The 17,346-nt window shown below is 49.9% G+C and overlaps 1 protein-coding gene across 6 annotated transcripts in view; it reads left to right on the top strand.

The window, feature by feature from the left end:
* The window catches only part of TBL1X (transducin beta like 1 X-linked), a 153,922-nt gene that overhangs the window by 91,777 nt on the left and 44,799 nt on the right, over positions 1-17,346 (top strand). For all 6 annotated transcript variants that reach the window (XM_040266493.1, XM_040266492.1, XM_040266491.1 and 3 more), the window contains one exon: positions 151-261. In XM_040266493.1, the coding sequence (XP_040122427.1) occupies positions 204-261 (58 nt within the window). In that variant the 5' untranslated portion in view covers positions 151-203. The remainder of the gene's footprint in view (positions 1-150; positions 262-17,346) is intronic.

Raw genomic sequence — 17,346 nt, 5'->3', positions numbered from 1 at the left:
GTTACCAGAACGTACGTCAGGAATCGGGCATTAATTACCTCCTGAGTATTACATGTGTTAATTGTTTTCCAAAAGAATCGCGATTGAGGAGGAACACGCAGGCAGTGTCTGAAACGTCTCTCCGCTTTCTCCTCTCGCCTTTTCCGACAGAGGGTGGTGGCTGCTGCTTCGTAAAGACCTCATCCCCGCGAGGTGAGGCTAAGATGAGCATTACCAGTGACGAGGTGAACTTCCTGGTGTACCGATATCTCCAGGAGTCAGGTAAGAAGCCGGCTTCCTGCCCGGAGTGGGGGAAAAAAACACCTTCCAACACGCCACCTGCAGGGCCAGCAACCACAGATGGAAAACCCAAGCTATAGAGAAGACAGAGCTCTCATTCAGAGGACTGAAGGGAGGTGGAGAAGGGGCTGGGCCGTCCTGCTCTTGGGGCGGGACGAGAGAATGTGTTCTTGTTTCCGCTGACATTTCTGTTCACCTGAACCAGCCTGGAATGAAGATCAAGTGAAGGGAAGGTGAAAGTCGCTCAGTCCTGTCCGACTCTTTGCGACCCCGTGGACTGTGTGGTCCATGGGATTCTCCAGGCCGGAACACTGGAGTGGGTGGCCTTTCCCTTCTCCAGGGGATCTTCCCAAACTGAGGAATTGAACCCAGGTCTCTTTAAATTGCAGGCAGATTTTTTACCGTCTTAAGCCAGCAAGGAAGTACCTCTAATAAAGTGAAGTCAAGTGTTAGTCACTCAGTCCTGTCTGAGTCTTTGTAACCCGAACACCTATAACTGCCCAGGCTCCTCTTTCCATGGGATTTTCCAGGCTGGAATACTGGAGTGGGTGGCCTTTCCCTTCTCCAGGGGCCCCTTCCCCGCCCAGGGATACAACCCAGCTCTCCCGTGCTGCAGGCAGATTCTCTACCAGCTGAGCTACAAGGGAAGCCCATTAGGATCAAGAGCAGTTGTGATAGATGTGGGGAGGGGCGAGGAGGATTTGGAATTCTGGGTCCACGTCCTTGGGAGGGCACTTGTGGTCTGGTGTATACGTATGGTGCATCTATATGCGGGTGGAGCAGCTGGTGTTCTTGGCCCCGACTATAGAGGAGGGTATTTATGGGCTGGTGTATACGTATGGTGTATATACATGGGGAGGTGGAGTGATTGGGTGTTCTCAGCCCCCACCATAGGGAAGGCATTTGTGGGCTGATATATAAATATGGTGTGGGTGTGTGTGTGCGCGTGTGTGTGTGTGTGTGTGTTTATAGGAGTAGGGTGATTGGTGTTCTGGGCAACCAACATAGGGAGGGTATTTATGGGCTGATGTATACATTTGGGCTTCCCTGGTGGCTCAGCTGGTAAAGAATCCGCCTGCAATGCGGGAGACCTGGGTTGGGAAGATCCCTTGGAGAAGGGAAAGGCTACCCACTGCAATGTTCTGGCCTGGAGAATTCCATGGACTGTATAGTCCATGGGGTCGCAAAGAGTCGGACACGACTGAGCAACTTTCACTTCACATACATATGGTGTGTATGTATATGGAGGTGGGGTGATCTCATGTTCTCGGCTCTCACCATAGGGTAGGCATTTGTGGACTGATGTGTATGTATGGTATATATTTTATAGGGTGGGGTGATAGGGTGTCCTTGGCCCCCACCATAGGGAGGATGTTTATGGGCTGGTGTATACATGTGGTGTATATACATGGCAGGTGGGGTGATCTGAGTGTTCTCAGCCCCCACCATAGGGAGGATGTTTATGGGCTGGTGTATACATGTGGTGTATATACACGGCGGGTGGGGTGATCTGAGTGTTCTCAGCCCCCACCATAGGAAGGGCATATGTGGGCTGGTGTATACATATGGGGACTTCCCCGGTAGCTCAGCTGGTAAAGAATCCACCTGCAGTGCAGGAGACCTCAGCTCAATTCTTGGGTCAGGAAGATCCCCTGGAGGAGGGCATGGCAACCCACTCCAGTATTCTTATCTGGGGAATCCCATGAACAGAGGAGCCTGGCGGACTGCAGTCCATGGGGTTGCAAAGCATCTCGGACACGACTGGGCACACAAGCAAACATATACATGTGTTTGTGTGTGTGTGTGTGTGTGTGTGTGTGTGTATGGAGGTGGGGTGTTTGCTGTTCTTGGTGCCCACCATAGGGAGGATATTTACAGGCTGGTGTATGTATATGAAAGTGGGGTGAATTTATGTTCTCGGTCCCCATCATAGGAAGGGCTTTTGTGGTCTGGTATATATGTACAGTGTATATATATAGGGAGAGGGTAGAGTGGTGTTCTTAGCCCCCACCATAGAGAGGATATTTATGGGCTGGTATATACATATCGTGTATATACAGGGCAGTTGGGGTGATTAGATATTCTCAGACCCCCCCACAGGGAGGGCATTTGAGGGCTGGTGTATACATGTGGTGTATATATACATGGGGAGTGGGGTGATTGGATGTTCTCAGCCCCCACCATAGGGAGGGCATTTGTGGGCTGGTGTATACATATAGTGTGTGTGTGTACACATATATATATATGGGGGTGGGGTGAGTGTGTGTGTGTGTCTACACACGTATATATATATATGGGGGTGGGGTGTTTGGTGTTCTTGGTCCCGAGAGCAGAGAGAGCGTTTGTGGGCTGGTTGCGGGCGCGTGTACAGAACTGGTGAGTGTGTGTGTGAGTGTGTGTGTGTGTATACACATGTGTATATATATATATGTGGGGTGGGGTGAGTGTGTGTGTGTGTCTACACATGTATATATGTATATATGGAGGTGAGGTGTTTGGTGTCCTTGGTCCCGACCGCAGAGAGAGCGTCTGTGGGCTGCTTGCGGACGCGTGTACAGAACTGGTGCGGGGTAACTCGGCGGGCTGGCTTGAACAGTACAGCGCCCCAGCCGTGGAGGACGGAGTCCGGAGCGGGGTGCCAGCTGGCTCGCTCTCCCCCCATGACTGCCTGCCGCTCGGAGCTCTAGCCTGTCGCCGGCTTCGGCTGGACCGTCTTTGGCACTCTGCGCTTGGTAGGTGCTGCGCCCCCCGAGACCCGCCTTCCCCTTCACGAGGCGCTCTCCCTGTGTGCGTCGCTCTCTGTCCACGTTTGTCAGGTTTCTCCTTTGCGTAAAGACACAGTCATACTGGCTTAGGGGGCTCACGGTGTTCCAGCACAACCTCGTCTTAACAGATGACATCTTCAGGGACCCTCTTCCAAACGCTGTCACGTTCTGAGCCGTACTGTGGGCTAGGACTACCAACCTGAGCAGTTGCAGGGGAGACAGTTTGAGCTGTAACCGTTGGTTCTGCGCATATTGAAGCTTTATTCACTTTGTGTCACGTTTTCTGTAGTCTGCAAATTGATTATTCAAGAAAGAAGCCAGTTCGCACATCGCACTTCCACATGTGCTACATTGAGGGTGATCCAAGTGTGAGTCCCTGAGTCCAGACTCTTCCAGAATCAGCCCACAAGGGTGAGATGGGCCAGTCTTGCAGGCGACCCAAATGGCTCGATTCTGATCCTCGAACAAAAAGGATGAAATACGTGGGGCGTGCCACATGTTGTAAGTAAACCTCTCCCCACGCAAGCCTGAGGTCCTGTTTCTGCTGTCAACCCTAGCTAGCATTATTCATGAAAAATACACCTTTCCAATATACATTTGACCATTTGGATTAGCTCTCGCTAGGTGTTTCATATTAAAAAAATGATGAGCCGAACAAAACATGTACCACTTCATCCCCCGTCAATCAGGGAGGTCACACCCACGGCTCTGATAACCTCGGAAATTAACCAGGAAATCTCTCACCTGGAGTCCAAGTGTCCTCCCAGCACTGATCTCATAGATTCCCAGAGATGTCTGGAGATGAAAATTCCACGTACCAAACCCTGCCTCCCTGAAGACTTCCAGCTTGGAATTCAGGATTCTTTCCCTTTAGAAACACCTGCACAAAAATAGGCTGAAAAAGTGCGGTCCAAATGTGTAAACAATCTTAAGGTGAAATTGCCATCCCTCTGTGAACATGAGGATAAATAGAGACTTGGGAAGGAAAACGTTTGTGTAACCTAGAGAAAGGTTTCTCCCAATGGGCAGTCCCTAGGGCCCCACGGGGCAAGAGCGTTGCTGGCCTTTTTGAAGAAACACAGAAATGTCTATCCCTCCCCCTGAGAAAAGCGAGACTTCCTTTTTTAGGATCTGTTTACATTTGTCTCACATTTGTTGAGAAACTTTCTGTAACCAGGCGACTGAGAAAGGAGCCTTGGGAGACGCAATGTATTCCATCAATGCCGGTTGTGTGTAGCATCTGCTGAGCGGCTGTCGTAATTTGTCAGAGCCTCGAGTAGGATCCCAGAGATTGAGTGAGGAGTTAAGAGATGACTGTGTGTTCCTCTGACGACTGTGTGCGTCTGGGAACTGCCTCTGGTACCCCCACGAGGGCATAGTCCAAAGGAGAAACGCCTAATGTTGTGAAGCGTTCATGGTGAGATTGCTTGACAGTTATCTCAAATCCTCACGCTTTGGTTAGCTGGTGGTTTAGTTGCTGAGTTGCGTCTGACGTTTTGCAACCACGTGGGCTCCTTGGTCCATGGGGATTCTCCAGGCAAGAATACTGGAGTGGGTAGCCTTTCCCTTCTCCAGGGGATCTTACCAACCCAGGGATCAAACCCAGGCCTCCTGCACTGCGGGCAGATTCTTTACTGATTGAGCCACCAGGGAATTTACTGAGCAACCGTCAAGTGGACAGAGCACCTTCTTGGCTTCATAATGTCTCCTTTCTAGCTGAAAGGGGTGAAGGAAGAAGAGGGAAAGAAGGAAGGAAGGGGAAGGAAGGAATGGGGAGGAAGGGGAAGGAAAAGAAGGCAGGAAGGAGAAGGAAGGACTCTCCTGATCAAGTATCTGCTGTCTCTCCTTCACCAGCATCAAACCCATCATCCATAAATTCTCTACCACGCTAGGCGACTCACTCAACTCCTCCCAGTGTGGCCTCTCTACTAGGGGTTTGAAAGTTCCATTTCCGAGTCTTCAGTCGTGTCACCCCCCACTCCCCAGGCTGTGTGTGTAGAGGGTGTGTGTGTGCAAGAGGTTGGGAGACAGTGGGTGGGGAGGACCCTGCAGGGAGGCAGGCCTCTGGATCCCTGGGGGCGGTCTGCTATTGGCTTTACAACCAGGCAGTGGGTAGACCCAGAATATTCCACCCCGCCTCGAGGCACAGGTTCTCTGCCACCGCAGGGGCTGGGCTGGTGCAGAGTCGTGCAGCACTTGTGCCAGTCAGGATGTTCGGGGCTGCAGGGAAGACGGTCCCCATCAGAACATTGATTCCTCACGTACCCCACCCCACCCCACCAGACAGCTGGGAGGTGCGGGACGGAAGCAACACTTTGCTGAAAGTGTTACGGCAAAATGCGCGTCACATCTCCGCAAACTCAGGAAAAGTATCTTGAAAAGGGGCTTCCTTTTCTGCCCTCAAGAGGGAGAATTCGTATTATCTAGGGTTCCTGTCTGGCCTCCCTCCACCCAGCCGTGGATTCCACAGCCTCTAGGGCAGACGGGATTTCATGGCGTCGCTGTTGTCTAAAGCAAGGGCCGTGCCTGTAGAAGGCACTGTCTGCATGCCGTTGTTCATGGGTGCTCCCCCTGGCAGCCAGATAAAGAAGATCCATTAATGGGCAAGGCTTTTTTTTTTTTTTTTCCCCCAATTCATCTGGAGATTTTGAGCAGCCCCAGCAGCAAAGTGGCTTAGTTGTGCTTTTATTTTTTATCTTTTGCATGAGTTGCGGCAGTCCGCTTTTGAGGGCTAGGAGTCCATCGGCCTCTGCCTTTTGGGGGTTAATCATGTGGTCATTTTTGTCACCCTGACGAGAAGCAGATTGAAGCAGAGCATCTCTGCCACCCAGCCTGTCAGTTCCCTTCATGATCGGTGTCCAGCTTCTCCATCCCTCCACACCTTCATCTCTACCATGTTTTTTTTTTTTTTTTAACATAGAATATAATTTTCATGCCAGAAAATTGACCCTTTTTACAGTACAAATGTACAGCGCCTGCCAGATGTTCAGAGTGATATAAACACCTGCACAGACAAGATATGGAATGGTTCCACCACCCCAAAAGTCCCCCTTGAACCTTTGTAGTCTACCCCTCCCCCCACCGCAGCTGCTGGTGACCAACCTAGACAGCGTATTAAAAAACAGAGACATTACTTTGCCGACAAAGGTCAGTCTAGTCAACGCTTTGGTGTTTTCAGTAGTCATGTGTGGACGTGAGACTTGGACATCCAGCTTTATATCTTTATAAAGAAAGCTGAGCGCTGAAGAATCGGTGCTTTGGATCTGTGGTGCTGGAGAAGACTCTTGAGAGTCCCTTGGACTGCAAGGAGATCCAACCAGTCCATCCTAAAGGAGATCAGTCCTGAGTATTCACTGGAAGGACTGATGTTGAAGCTGAAACTCCAGTCCTTTGGCCACCTGATGGCGAAGAGCTAGCTGACTCATTGGTGGGAGGAGAAGGGGATGCAGAGAATGAGATGGTTGGATGGCATCACCGACCTGATGGACATGAGTTTCAGTAAAGTCTGGGCGTTGGTGATGGACACGGAGGCCTGGCGTGCTGCAGTCCATGGGGTCGCAAAGAGTCAGACACAACTGAGCGACTGGACTGAGCTTGATATGCTTAGTCCCTAAGTTGTGTCCGACTCTTTGCGACCCCGTGGAGTGTAGCCCTCCAAGCTCCTCTGGCAAGAATACTGGAGTGCATTGCCATGCCCTCCTCCAGGGGATGTTCGCCACCCAGGGATCGAACCCACGTCCTCTGAGTCTCCTGCGTAGGCAGTCAGGGTCATTACCGTTGCCCCACCTGGGAAAGCAGAAGCTAAAACTCCACGTGCATTGATTTGCATGGGTATTCATTCAAATTCACCCAAGGTATTCATGGCTTGGGGGAAGTATTTCCCCCACCTCTAGCACTGTGACCAACATCTGCACACCGGGAAAACCAGAGAGAGCCCTTAATGAAAACCATTTGACGCCTGTGGTGGTAGCTTTGACAGCAAACCAGAAACTTGAGTGAGAAATTCAGTTTCTCTAATGTTTTCTCAGGTGTTACCAGGCTGGCTGTCCCCAGTGGCTGTCATTTGAAACACTTTAGACAATAAAAGCAGCCTTTGGTTATGGCGCAGATGGCAGAAATTCATTTCGCATATATCAGAAATCAACACGACGGTGCATTTCGCTGCTTATTGTGGGGATTTTGAAACGTTCGCCTCCGGCGTGCCGCGGTCCATGGGCGTCTCAAAAGAGTCTCGGGTACGACCTAGCAGCTGAACAACGACAACAAGAAGACCCTCGAGGGACTTCCCTGGTGGTCCCATGGTTAAGACTTCACCTTCCAATGCAGGGGTTGTGGGTTCGAGCGCTGGTTGGGGAGCTAAGATGCCGGGTGCCTCGAGGCCAAAAAACCCAGAAAATAGAACAGAAGCAGCATGGTAAGAATTTGACTAAAGACTAAAAAATTAAATGAACACCTTTGAATAAGATTGGAAACTCCTTATATGGTGAAATATAGTTCCTGCTTTGTCACGATTCATGCTGAAGAGGCTCATCTGTTATGCATATCTCTTGCCTACGTTAGCACAGCTGTACCTGCTGTCTTCTGCGAGGCGCTCTGGTGGTTTTCAAACGTAAGCACCTACACACGGGACGCGTGCTATTTTCTGTTGTGGTTCAATTGCTCAGTCGTGTCCGACTCTTTGTGGACCCCATGGACTGCAGCACGCCAGGCCTCCCTGTCCATCGCCAACTCCTGGAGCTTGCTCAAACTCCGTCGAGTCAGTGATGCCATCCAGCCGTCTCATCCTCTGTCGTCCCCTTCTCCTGCCGCCTTCCATCTTTCCCAGTGTCAGCGTCTTTTCCAGTGAGTCTGTTCTTCGCATCGGGTGGTCAAAGTATTGGCGCTTCAGCTTCAGTATCAGTCCTTCCTGTGAGTCTTCAGGGTTGATTTCCTTTAGGATGGACTGGTTTCGAGCCCATTTCTGCACTCATGTGACTGGCCAGGTAGAATCAGGCATGTTTCGTTTGGTTTACATAATACACACCTCTCTCTGTATTACCCTTGTGAATACATGGTACATAACCAGACTCTTGAGGTTTTCGGTGGAAGGTAGATGGCATTTTTTCATTCATTTCTTGGAGCTTCTGTTAAGGGAATGGTTAGAAAGATTTCCTGACCACGTAGCACACACGTATGTCCTGTCTTGCCTCCCCCACATCAGACTGAGAGGAAGATTTGGGTGGCATTTTCCCTCCGCAGGTAAGTCCAAGCACAGAGCCAAAGGATGGTTCTGTTCTGAACACACAGAGGTATGGCTCTGCAGAAATGTTCCTGAGCAGTGTAAAAATTATGCATATTGGTGCTCCAGGGATTAAAAATCCATCTGCCAATTCAGGTGACACCGGTTTGATCCCTGGCCCGGGAAGATCTCACATGGTGGAATTCACTGAATAAGTGCTTCCCAGGTGGCTCAGTGGTTTTAAAAAAAAAGTCTGCCTGCCAGTGCAGGAGACCTGGGTTTAATCCCTGGGTGGGGAAGATCCCCTGGAGAAGGAAAGGCATCCCGCTGCAGTATTCTTGCCTGGAGAATCCCATGGACAGGGGAGCCTGGTGGGCTACAGTCCACGGGGTCACAAAGAGTCAGACACAACTGAGTGGCTTTCACGTGGATGCTGTGTGCCTAGGTGATGCTCACACACCGATCAGAAATGAGGAAAGCTGAAGGTTTGCCGTCAGGTGACCCACCAGCTGAATGTCACTCCCTGCTTTTGACACTGTCCTATGGCAAGAGAAGATGTCACCGTTGAAGGTGGCTGGGTGAAATGACTCCACTGTTTTCACAGCTTTCTTTGAGCTCATGGTCATCTTGAGATTACTAAAATAAAAAAAGACCAGAGAAATCGTGACTTTGTGCTTCCATGGTCTGCAGAGCTTTGCCTGAGACGGAGAAGGTGGTCAGTAGTGCAAATGCAGCTGAGACATTTCAGTTAAGATTTTTCAGGTCGTTAGTCAAGGCGCAGGCCTCGGTTCTGATGGAGTGTCTTTTGTATAATGGGTTTGAGCGTTACCGTGTTAGCTTAGAAGCGGATAGCGACACAGCCACTCTGGGGCTTTTGGCAACAGAAAAATAATAGAGTCATCTGAAGGTGAACAGCGGTTGTCGTGTATCCAGAGCCAGATTTTTTGCTTCCTTGGTAATTCGGCAGACCTGGCCAGCTCCTCCTGGGACATTGTCGTGAGAACCCGTTCTGCATTTGATTGGCACCATAGTCGCTGGACAGGCTGTATCGTTAGCAGAAGGATAAAAGTCCATATTCAGGGGCTTGCCCCGGTGGCGTTGTGGGTAGGAATCCACCCGCCCGTGCATGGAATCCATGTTCGATCCCTGGTCCGTAAAGATGCCACGCGCTGGAGAGCCACTAAGCCCATGGGCCGAAACGACTTGGCCCACGTGCTCCTCGAAACCGTGCTTTTGCAACAGAAGAAGCCACTGCAATGAGGAGCTCAGGCGCTGTGCCTCGAGAGTAGCCACTGCTGGCCACAGCCAGAGAAAAGCCCGCCCACAGCACCGAAGACCCATCACAGCCGAAAGTCAATAAATATTTTAATGGTGTTCTTCATTCAGTGTTCTTCCGCACTCCTGGCCCCGTGTCTTGCCAGCTTTTCAGTATCCCCTTTGTGGTCTTCACCTTGCAGATTTCTCCTAGGTGGGCAGAGTTTGAGGGTCTTAATCTCTTGGATTGATGCTTTTGAGCTGTGGTGTTGGAGAGGACTCTTGAGAGTCCCTTGGATGGCAAGGAGATCCAACCAGTCCATCCTAAAGGACATCAGTCCTAAATGTTCATTGGAAGGACTGATGCTGAAGCTGAAAGTCCAATCCTTTGGCCACTTGGTGCGAAGAACTGGCTCATTTGAAAAGACCCTGATCCTGGGAAAGATTGAGAGCAGGAGGAGAAGGAGACAAGAGAGGATGAGATGGTTGGATGGCATCACCGACGCAATGGACATGAGTTTGAGTAAGCTCTGGGAGTTGGTGATGGACAAGGAGGCCTGGCGTGCTGCGGTTCATAGGGTCGCAAAGAGTCGGACACGACTGAGCAGCTGAACTGAACTGAATCTCTTGGAGGGACTCTGAATGGTCAGAACAATCTTTCCTTGAGGCCAGGCTTCCTGAACCTCAGCACTGTTGACGTATGGGCTGGGCGGCTATGCTAAATTGCAGCTTCTAAAGACCGCATCCCTGGACTCCACCCACTGCATGACAGGAGCGCCCTGCCACCCCTCGCCCTCTGTGGTGACAACCAAAGATGTCTCTGACCTTCACCAATTGTCCCTCTGAGGGCACAACCACCCCTGGTTGAGAACCACTGATAACTTCAGTTGTGGGATGTGTTTCTTCAGTTAGTTTTTATTGCAAAGTGGAGTTGTAACGAGATTCTCATTTCTCCCTTCTTTTTCATCTTCTTGGGCTGCATTTTGATTCTTTCTGCAGAACGCAAGTGAACTCTTAACAGTGGTCCTAGTGGTCCCTGTTTTTATTAAATTTTTCCAGAGTATTTTTCCCCTCAAGGAAGGGGGGGAACTTCTGCCAGTACTGTTCTCCAGCAGATAATAAAATACTTGGGAGTAGCTGGCTTCAATCTGGGTTTTGTTTTTCTTTGGGTTTTGGTTTTCGGGGTTTTTTTTTTTTTTTTTTTTGACTCCTGGTGAGGAGATTAGATAACCGGGAAAAGGGTGTTACTCTTAACATTCGTGAATAATTGCGTTTCCAGAAATGATTCAGCAGCATTGCCCTCTAATTCCAGCAGCTGACAGGTCACCCTGTAGGCTTCACTGTGTTTCCTGGGAGCTTGGACTGCCTTCTTATGCTAGACACGTCCCCCCGCCCCCCCCCCCCCCGGATTCAGGAAGGCATTTTAATGGTTCAGCTAGCTTAATTTAAACCCAGGTTCAGGGCTCATTGTTCAGCTGAGTCGCTAAAAATACTTCCCTGACTGCAGTGGCATTTTTACACTGCTAATGTTGTCTCCATTTAAAGAGAGAATCCTTATGAAATGGTAAAGGCAAGCACTTCTGTGAGGCAGTGGTAGTCTTTGCTTTAGAAAGCGTACAGGAAAATATTCGTTTCATCAGATAATAAGTAAGGAATACCTGAATGGTTTGTCCTCATGAGCACAGGATAAAAGTAATTTAAAAGCAGGTGAGGGAAATCCCTGGTGGTCCAGTGGCTCGGACTTGGCGTTTTCACTGCTGGGACCGGGGTTCGATCCCCAGTTGGGGATGTACAATCCTGCAAGCTGTGAGGAAGGAAAGAGACAGAGGGAGCGAGGAATTAAGTCAGGTGAAACAGAAATGTCTCAGTTCTTTGTTTCCAGTTCTTTGGTGATGTATCCCTGTCTCCTAGATTACCCCTAGGCTCTATGATTTGCTAGGAGTCACAGAATTCGGGCTTCCCTGGTAGCTCAGTTGCTAAAGAATCTGCCTAAAATGCAGGAGACCCCGGTTTGATTCCTGGGCCGGGAAGATCCCCTGGAGAAGGGATAGGCTACCCACTCCAGGATTCTTGGGCTTCCCTGGTGGCTCAGCTGGTAAAGAATCCGCCTGCAATGCAGAAGACGTGGGTTTGATGCCTGGGTTGGTAAGATCCCCTGGAGAAGGGATAGGCTACCCACTCCAGGATTCCTGCCTGGAGAATTCCATGGTACAGTCCGTGGGGTCACCAAGCATTCGATACAACTGAGCGACTTTCACAGAATTTAGTAACCGTTACGCTCGCAGTGGGTTACAGCAAAAAGATATGGATTATAACCTACTTCATAGTGGTATATTGGGTACTTGAGGTTGCTGAGGTTGCTAAGATCGTGGAAATGTTCTCAGTGAAGTAAATAAAGGTTAATCATGTGAGGTGCTGCGTATGTGAGCTGACCTTATTGTGTAGTTCTTCCACAATGTATATCCATGTGTTAGATCATCACAGCGTATACCCCAAACTTACACTTTGTTACATGGCACTTACGTCTCAAGAAAAGTCAATCGAAAAGGTCAACAAGTTCACCAAAGTCGATGCTACGTCTCCATGTTACTTTCCTCTTAATCGCATACGATTCGGTGTATGTTTGTTTGTTCAGCTTGTTTATACAGTATCCAGTAGAGCCCTTTGTGTGAATTGATAGCTCCAGTTTTTCTCCATTGAGATATAATCCATACGTGGGTGCCAAACGTCACTGCAAGTGACTCTGGTGACCCTATGGACTGGGGGAATTCTCCAGGAGTGGGCTGCCTTGCCCTCCTCCCGGGGATCTTCCCATCCCAGGGATCAAACCTGCATCTCTTAAGTCTCCTGCATTGGCAGGAGGGTTGTTTACCCCTCGCAGCACCTGGGAACAACCCCCACCCCCCTCCCAAGTGAAAAAGAGACAGGTTACAGTCAGCCGAGGGCAGAGGTGCGTGGGGTCCAGTCCAGGAGAACCAGGCACAGGCTTGTGGGTGTCCCCTCCTGGCTGAGTAGTGTGATGATACCTGGTTCTCCCAGCAGCGTGTCTGATGGCAAAGGGGCTGAGCTGCTAGCCTCCCGAGCTTTGCCATCCAGGCTTTTATGTCGACCTGCAACTCTTGTCGAAGGGGCAGGAGCACCTGGGCAGACCCAGGCTGTCCACCCAGCCCCAGTCCCCTCCAGGTGGACACCTGCCGTGTGTGGTTGTGTATTGGTCACGTGTGTTTTTACTTCACGTTTGCAAACTCACTGTAAAGAGTGTAGGGGTGAGTAAGTAGCTGGAGAACGTGATATCCACGCCTCTCACATAGAGGAGCATAAAGCACCCCCCAGGAGAGCTTTGTCGGGTCAGGGCTGCACACACCTCCCACAGCAAAGCTTGCCCACGCTTCCTTTGCAGGACAGAGCTCAGTCTGGGGGGGCCGATCTCCCCTTAGGCCCCTTAGGGCTTTCGAAAGACCCTGCACTTGTGTGGGGGTCATCTCATCCCAAACCCTCTTTGAGTGGTGCCCGTTGCCAACGAGCTCCTCTTCATTCAGAAAAAGAGTGTCTTCCTGAACTGCCCTTTGGGTGTGATGATAACCCACTGAAGCGTAGCACAATGGAACCGTGGCGCAGTTGCTCTTGATGCGTCCCTGAGTTTCACAGTCCTCTCGAGTTCCCATGTGGCTGTGGTTGTGCCGTCTTTTCTGAGTGTGCTGCTTTCCGTCGTCCGTGCGTTCAAAGCTCAGATTCAAGGTTTGCCATTCCTGTGCTTGTTTACTTCTCAGAGAATCGGGAGAAAGCAGTTCACTAGAAAAGCACTTGAAAATCGCCCGAGTGTTTGTAAGTTCTTGTTTAGTCTCCCAGCCATGTCTGATGCTTTCGCAACCCCATGGACTTAAGCCCCCCCACCCCGCCGGGTCCTCTGTCCGTGTGATTTTTTTGGGCGAGAATACTGGAGTGGGTTGCCACTTCCTTCGGCAGGGAGTCTTCCCAACCCATGGATTGAACCCGCGTCTCCTGGGTCTCCTGCCTTGGCAGGTATATTCTTTACCACTGAGCCACCTGGGAAGCCTGCATGTAAGTTACACTTGTTTCAATGTGCGTCTTGCTCAGTATAGCCAAATCGTTTCCATGGGTATAGCCATCAGAGAAAGGTTAGGTGCTGTTGAAGAAGTCCTTAAAGCTTCTTAGGCCATTGCTTCCTCCTTTAAAGGGTGGGGACGATGTGAAAAAGCCTGATGATTCTCGTTTCCTTTTTTAGCTGAGATGAATTAACCGTGCTTACCACGGTGCCTGTTTCCAAAGTTCATACACCATCACATTTCAGATCTGCCTGCTCTGAAATTCTAATGTGACCTTCAAAGTGTCCAGCTTTGATGTACTTCATCCTGCCAATCACAGTTCCCTTTCTTCCTTCTAGACTCAGCGAGCCAGTCATCTGGACTGTCAGACACAACACTGTCCTTTTTTCCCCAAGTTTCTGTCTGTAGCCTTAGTGATGTCTCCTCTGTCCACGTCTAAAATGCCACCATCCCCAAGGTGACATCCTTTTTTCTTTCCCTGCCACACCCAGGTCTAGGTTTCTGTCCCTAACTCACTTCTCCTCTGCCAGTCTGGGGGTGGGAGTGGGCGGTCTCTCCCCAGCCTCCCCTCAGATCCCCCAGTCTGCGGGGGCCACCTCCAGCCTCTCCGTTGCCTTCTGTACTGCTGTGTTCATTGTGTATTTCCCAAGCGTTCTTCAACATGATCCCACACTGAGAGCATTGCCAGTTCCTGACCACTATTCCTCTCCTGCAAAGAGGAACTTCCTCTGACCCCGTAACCTCATCCAGGTTTCACGTGAAAATGTCAGAATCACTGTCATCTATTTCTCGTTCACGGTGTCTTTCCGACTGCCTCCATGCCCAGTCCTCTCATCCTCGCGCCTCTGTCAGCCAGGCACTCCCTGTATCCTGTCAGTGTTTCCATCTGTTCTATTGTTTTGTCTGAATGACTGTAGCTCCCATTTACTGAGCATGAGCTGTGTGCTGGGCATGATTCTCAGTTCTTGATGAGTCAGACTGTTTCCCCCTAAGATGGAGATGGGGCTTCCCTGGTGGCTCAAGACGAGAAAAAAAGAGTCTGCCTGCAATGCAGGAGACCCAGGTTAGATCCCTGGGTCAGGAAGATCCCCTGAAGGAGGGTGTGGCAACCCACTCCAGTATTCTTGCCTGGAGAATCTCACAGTCAGAGGAGCCTGGCAGGCTATAGCCCATGGGGTTGCAAAGAGTTGGACACGACTGAGCAACTAATGCTTTCATTTTCTTTTCAAGAAGTAGATACAGCTGCCTCCATCGTTGACAGGTGAGCGACCCAAACCGTTGAGAAGATAGCAGCTTGCCCAGGTCACGCTGCCAGGAAGTCATAGAGCTAGAATTTAGAACACACCCTCTGGCTCCAGAATCTTCTGCTTAAATGATTTTTCTTCGCTCTTAACGTGGTGGGATGGTAGATTTCTTTTTCAGCATTAAGTTTGCATTCCTGAAATAAACCCCACATGGCCTGGACGTTTTGTCCTCTTCACTGAATTCCGTCTTGTTGATTCTCTGTCTGGTATGTTCATGTCTGTTCTACTGAGGGAAGCTAGGCAGTGATGTTCCTTTTCCAGTATTCTCATTAGGTTTGCATCTTAGGGGTTATACAAGCCGACGGATCAAAAATTGCTTTCCTGAGGACCTGTAGTCCCATAATTTAGGTCTCTCCCCTGGATTAGTTGGCAGAATCTTACTTTAAAAGGTATTGCTTTGGTCTCTATCGCAACCAGTCATTTCTGTCTTTGTGGTCCAAAAGCAGCCATCAAAAGTGCATAGACCATTGAGAGTAGCTGTGTTTCAATAAAACTTTATTTATAATAACAAGCCAGGGGCCAGATTTGGCCCAGAGGATACAGCCTGCAGACTCTTGTCTGAGACGACCCATAGAATACATATGTTTCTTCCTGTCCAGGGAGCCTGGACGCAGTCTTTGTATCCTGAGTATTTATTACTTCCTTGTCTTTTGAACATGTCTGTAGCCCTCCCTTATCTATGCATGTATTTCCCATCCTTGGTTCTCTTGTGCCAGAGACATCATTTTGCCATATTTGCATACACCTAAAAGTATTTTGTTAATATCTACTAACATTTTTCCTTAAATTGAAGCAGTTAACTTTTCACTAAATTTTCAAATACATCTACTATTGTGTTTGCATAATGTACAATTTAAAAAAAATAATAATTGTTAGATTTTAAAATATCTACCCCCCGTGCTTTGTAAAATTGTTTCGGGTACCATCAGAGGTACGGGCACTCTCCAGGAATGCGATGTGCCCGGATTAAGCAGCTGTCAGGATTTTCAGCTCTACCAAATGTCTCTCGCTGGCCCTGTTGAGTGGTGGCACTGCTGGGGTTGGAAGGGGACACACGAGAGGAGGAAGCCTTTTTCTCCCCACCGAGGGGATTAAACAGGCGTCTTGACACAGGGGCTGCTAAACATGAGTTGGCGATGTTCACAGAGGAGCAGGGGAGGAGGGCAGACAGAAGGAGGCATTTGAGCTAGAACTCTTCAGGGGAAAAAGGAAGCAGAGCATTTCAGGCAAAATCAAGAGCCCGCATTAACGTTACAAGCCTCAGCAAAAGCCGGTTACACCGTTTAGGGGTGAAGAAGCATCTTGGCAAGAAGTACAAAGTATCCAGGATGGGAGGAAGAGGAAGGAAGTACAGGGGCTCTGGGTCACGGGCAGCAAGTGAAGGCCAGGGTGTCCGACGGGAGGCCCGTTGGCTAGTTTTTTAAAATGAAATCTGAAGGCCGTGTGCATCAGGGGTGACTCTCCGTGAAAACTGAGACTCCACCAGAACAGTGTGCATGCTAAGTTGCTTCAGTTATGTCCGACTGACTCTTTGCGACCCTGTGGACTATAAGCCCACCAGGCTTCCTCTGTCCTTCTCCAGGCAGGGTTACTGGAGAGGGTTACCGTGTCCACCTCTAGGATCTTCCCGACCCAGGGATCGAACCCGCGTCTCCTTCCTTGGAGGCAAACTCTTTACCATCTCAGGCACCAGGGAAGGAAGCCCCAGGCAGAATGGTGGCTGAGACTAATGAGTCACTGGGAGAAGTGCTGATACTGTGTTAGGTAAGAAAGAACAGGGGTGTGGAATTCTAGGACCACAAGAATTAAACGTGTAAAAAATCAATTTACAGAAGTAAGAGGGACTGGAGGAAATTACCCCCGGGGAAGAACAGCAGTTGCATCAAGCATCTAGTGATGTGACTGTTGCCTCTCTCTTCCAAACTGCTTTCTGTTTCTCCTCCCCCTAAGTCATGTGTGTGTGTGTGTTTATTTTGTAATTTTTAATGGTGTCATCCATCGTAAATCTCTGTGTTGGCGGTCGTGGTTGAATTCCCCAATTAACAAAATAGCGAGTCCAAGCTTTATGAGGGTTCAAGGGCTGTTGGGGGGTGAGGGGGCCAAAAGGGGCTGGCTGCAAACCTTGCTTCTCTGCGTGGCGCTGGAAGCCAGGGCTGGGGTCTGGGGGAGTGCACCCCGACACCCCTCGCGGGCGAGCTGCCTCCCCTCGCAGTTTGTCGGCCCCGGGAGGAAATAGCACCCTGCATTTATAACCTGACTAATGCCTTCTCCTCCTGGAGCCCTCCCAGGTTTGGGGGATATTAAACTTCTTGGCAGGCCCGCACTGAGCCACCACCCCTGGGGTTCAGGCCAGATGTTAGAAGCAAAACCCTGTTTTTAACGAGGTCCTCCTGCTATTTCTTTTGGGCGCCTTCCAAGCTGTTCCATTTTACACCAAATTCCACGTTACAGTAGGTCTG

The sequence above is a fragment of the Oryx dammah genome, unplaced genomic scaffold (genome assembly GCF_014754425.2).
Source record: "Oryx dammah isolate SB20612 unplaced genomic scaffold, SCBI_Odam_1.1 HiC_scaffold_23, whole genome shotgun sequence".
NCBI classification, from domain to species: domain Eukaryota; kingdom Metazoa; phylum Chordata; class Mammalia; order Artiodactyla; family Bovidae; genus Oryx; species Oryx dammah.
The sequence above is the reverse complement of the archived record's forward strand: the minus strand, read 5'-3'. Positions and strand labels throughout refer to the sequence as shown.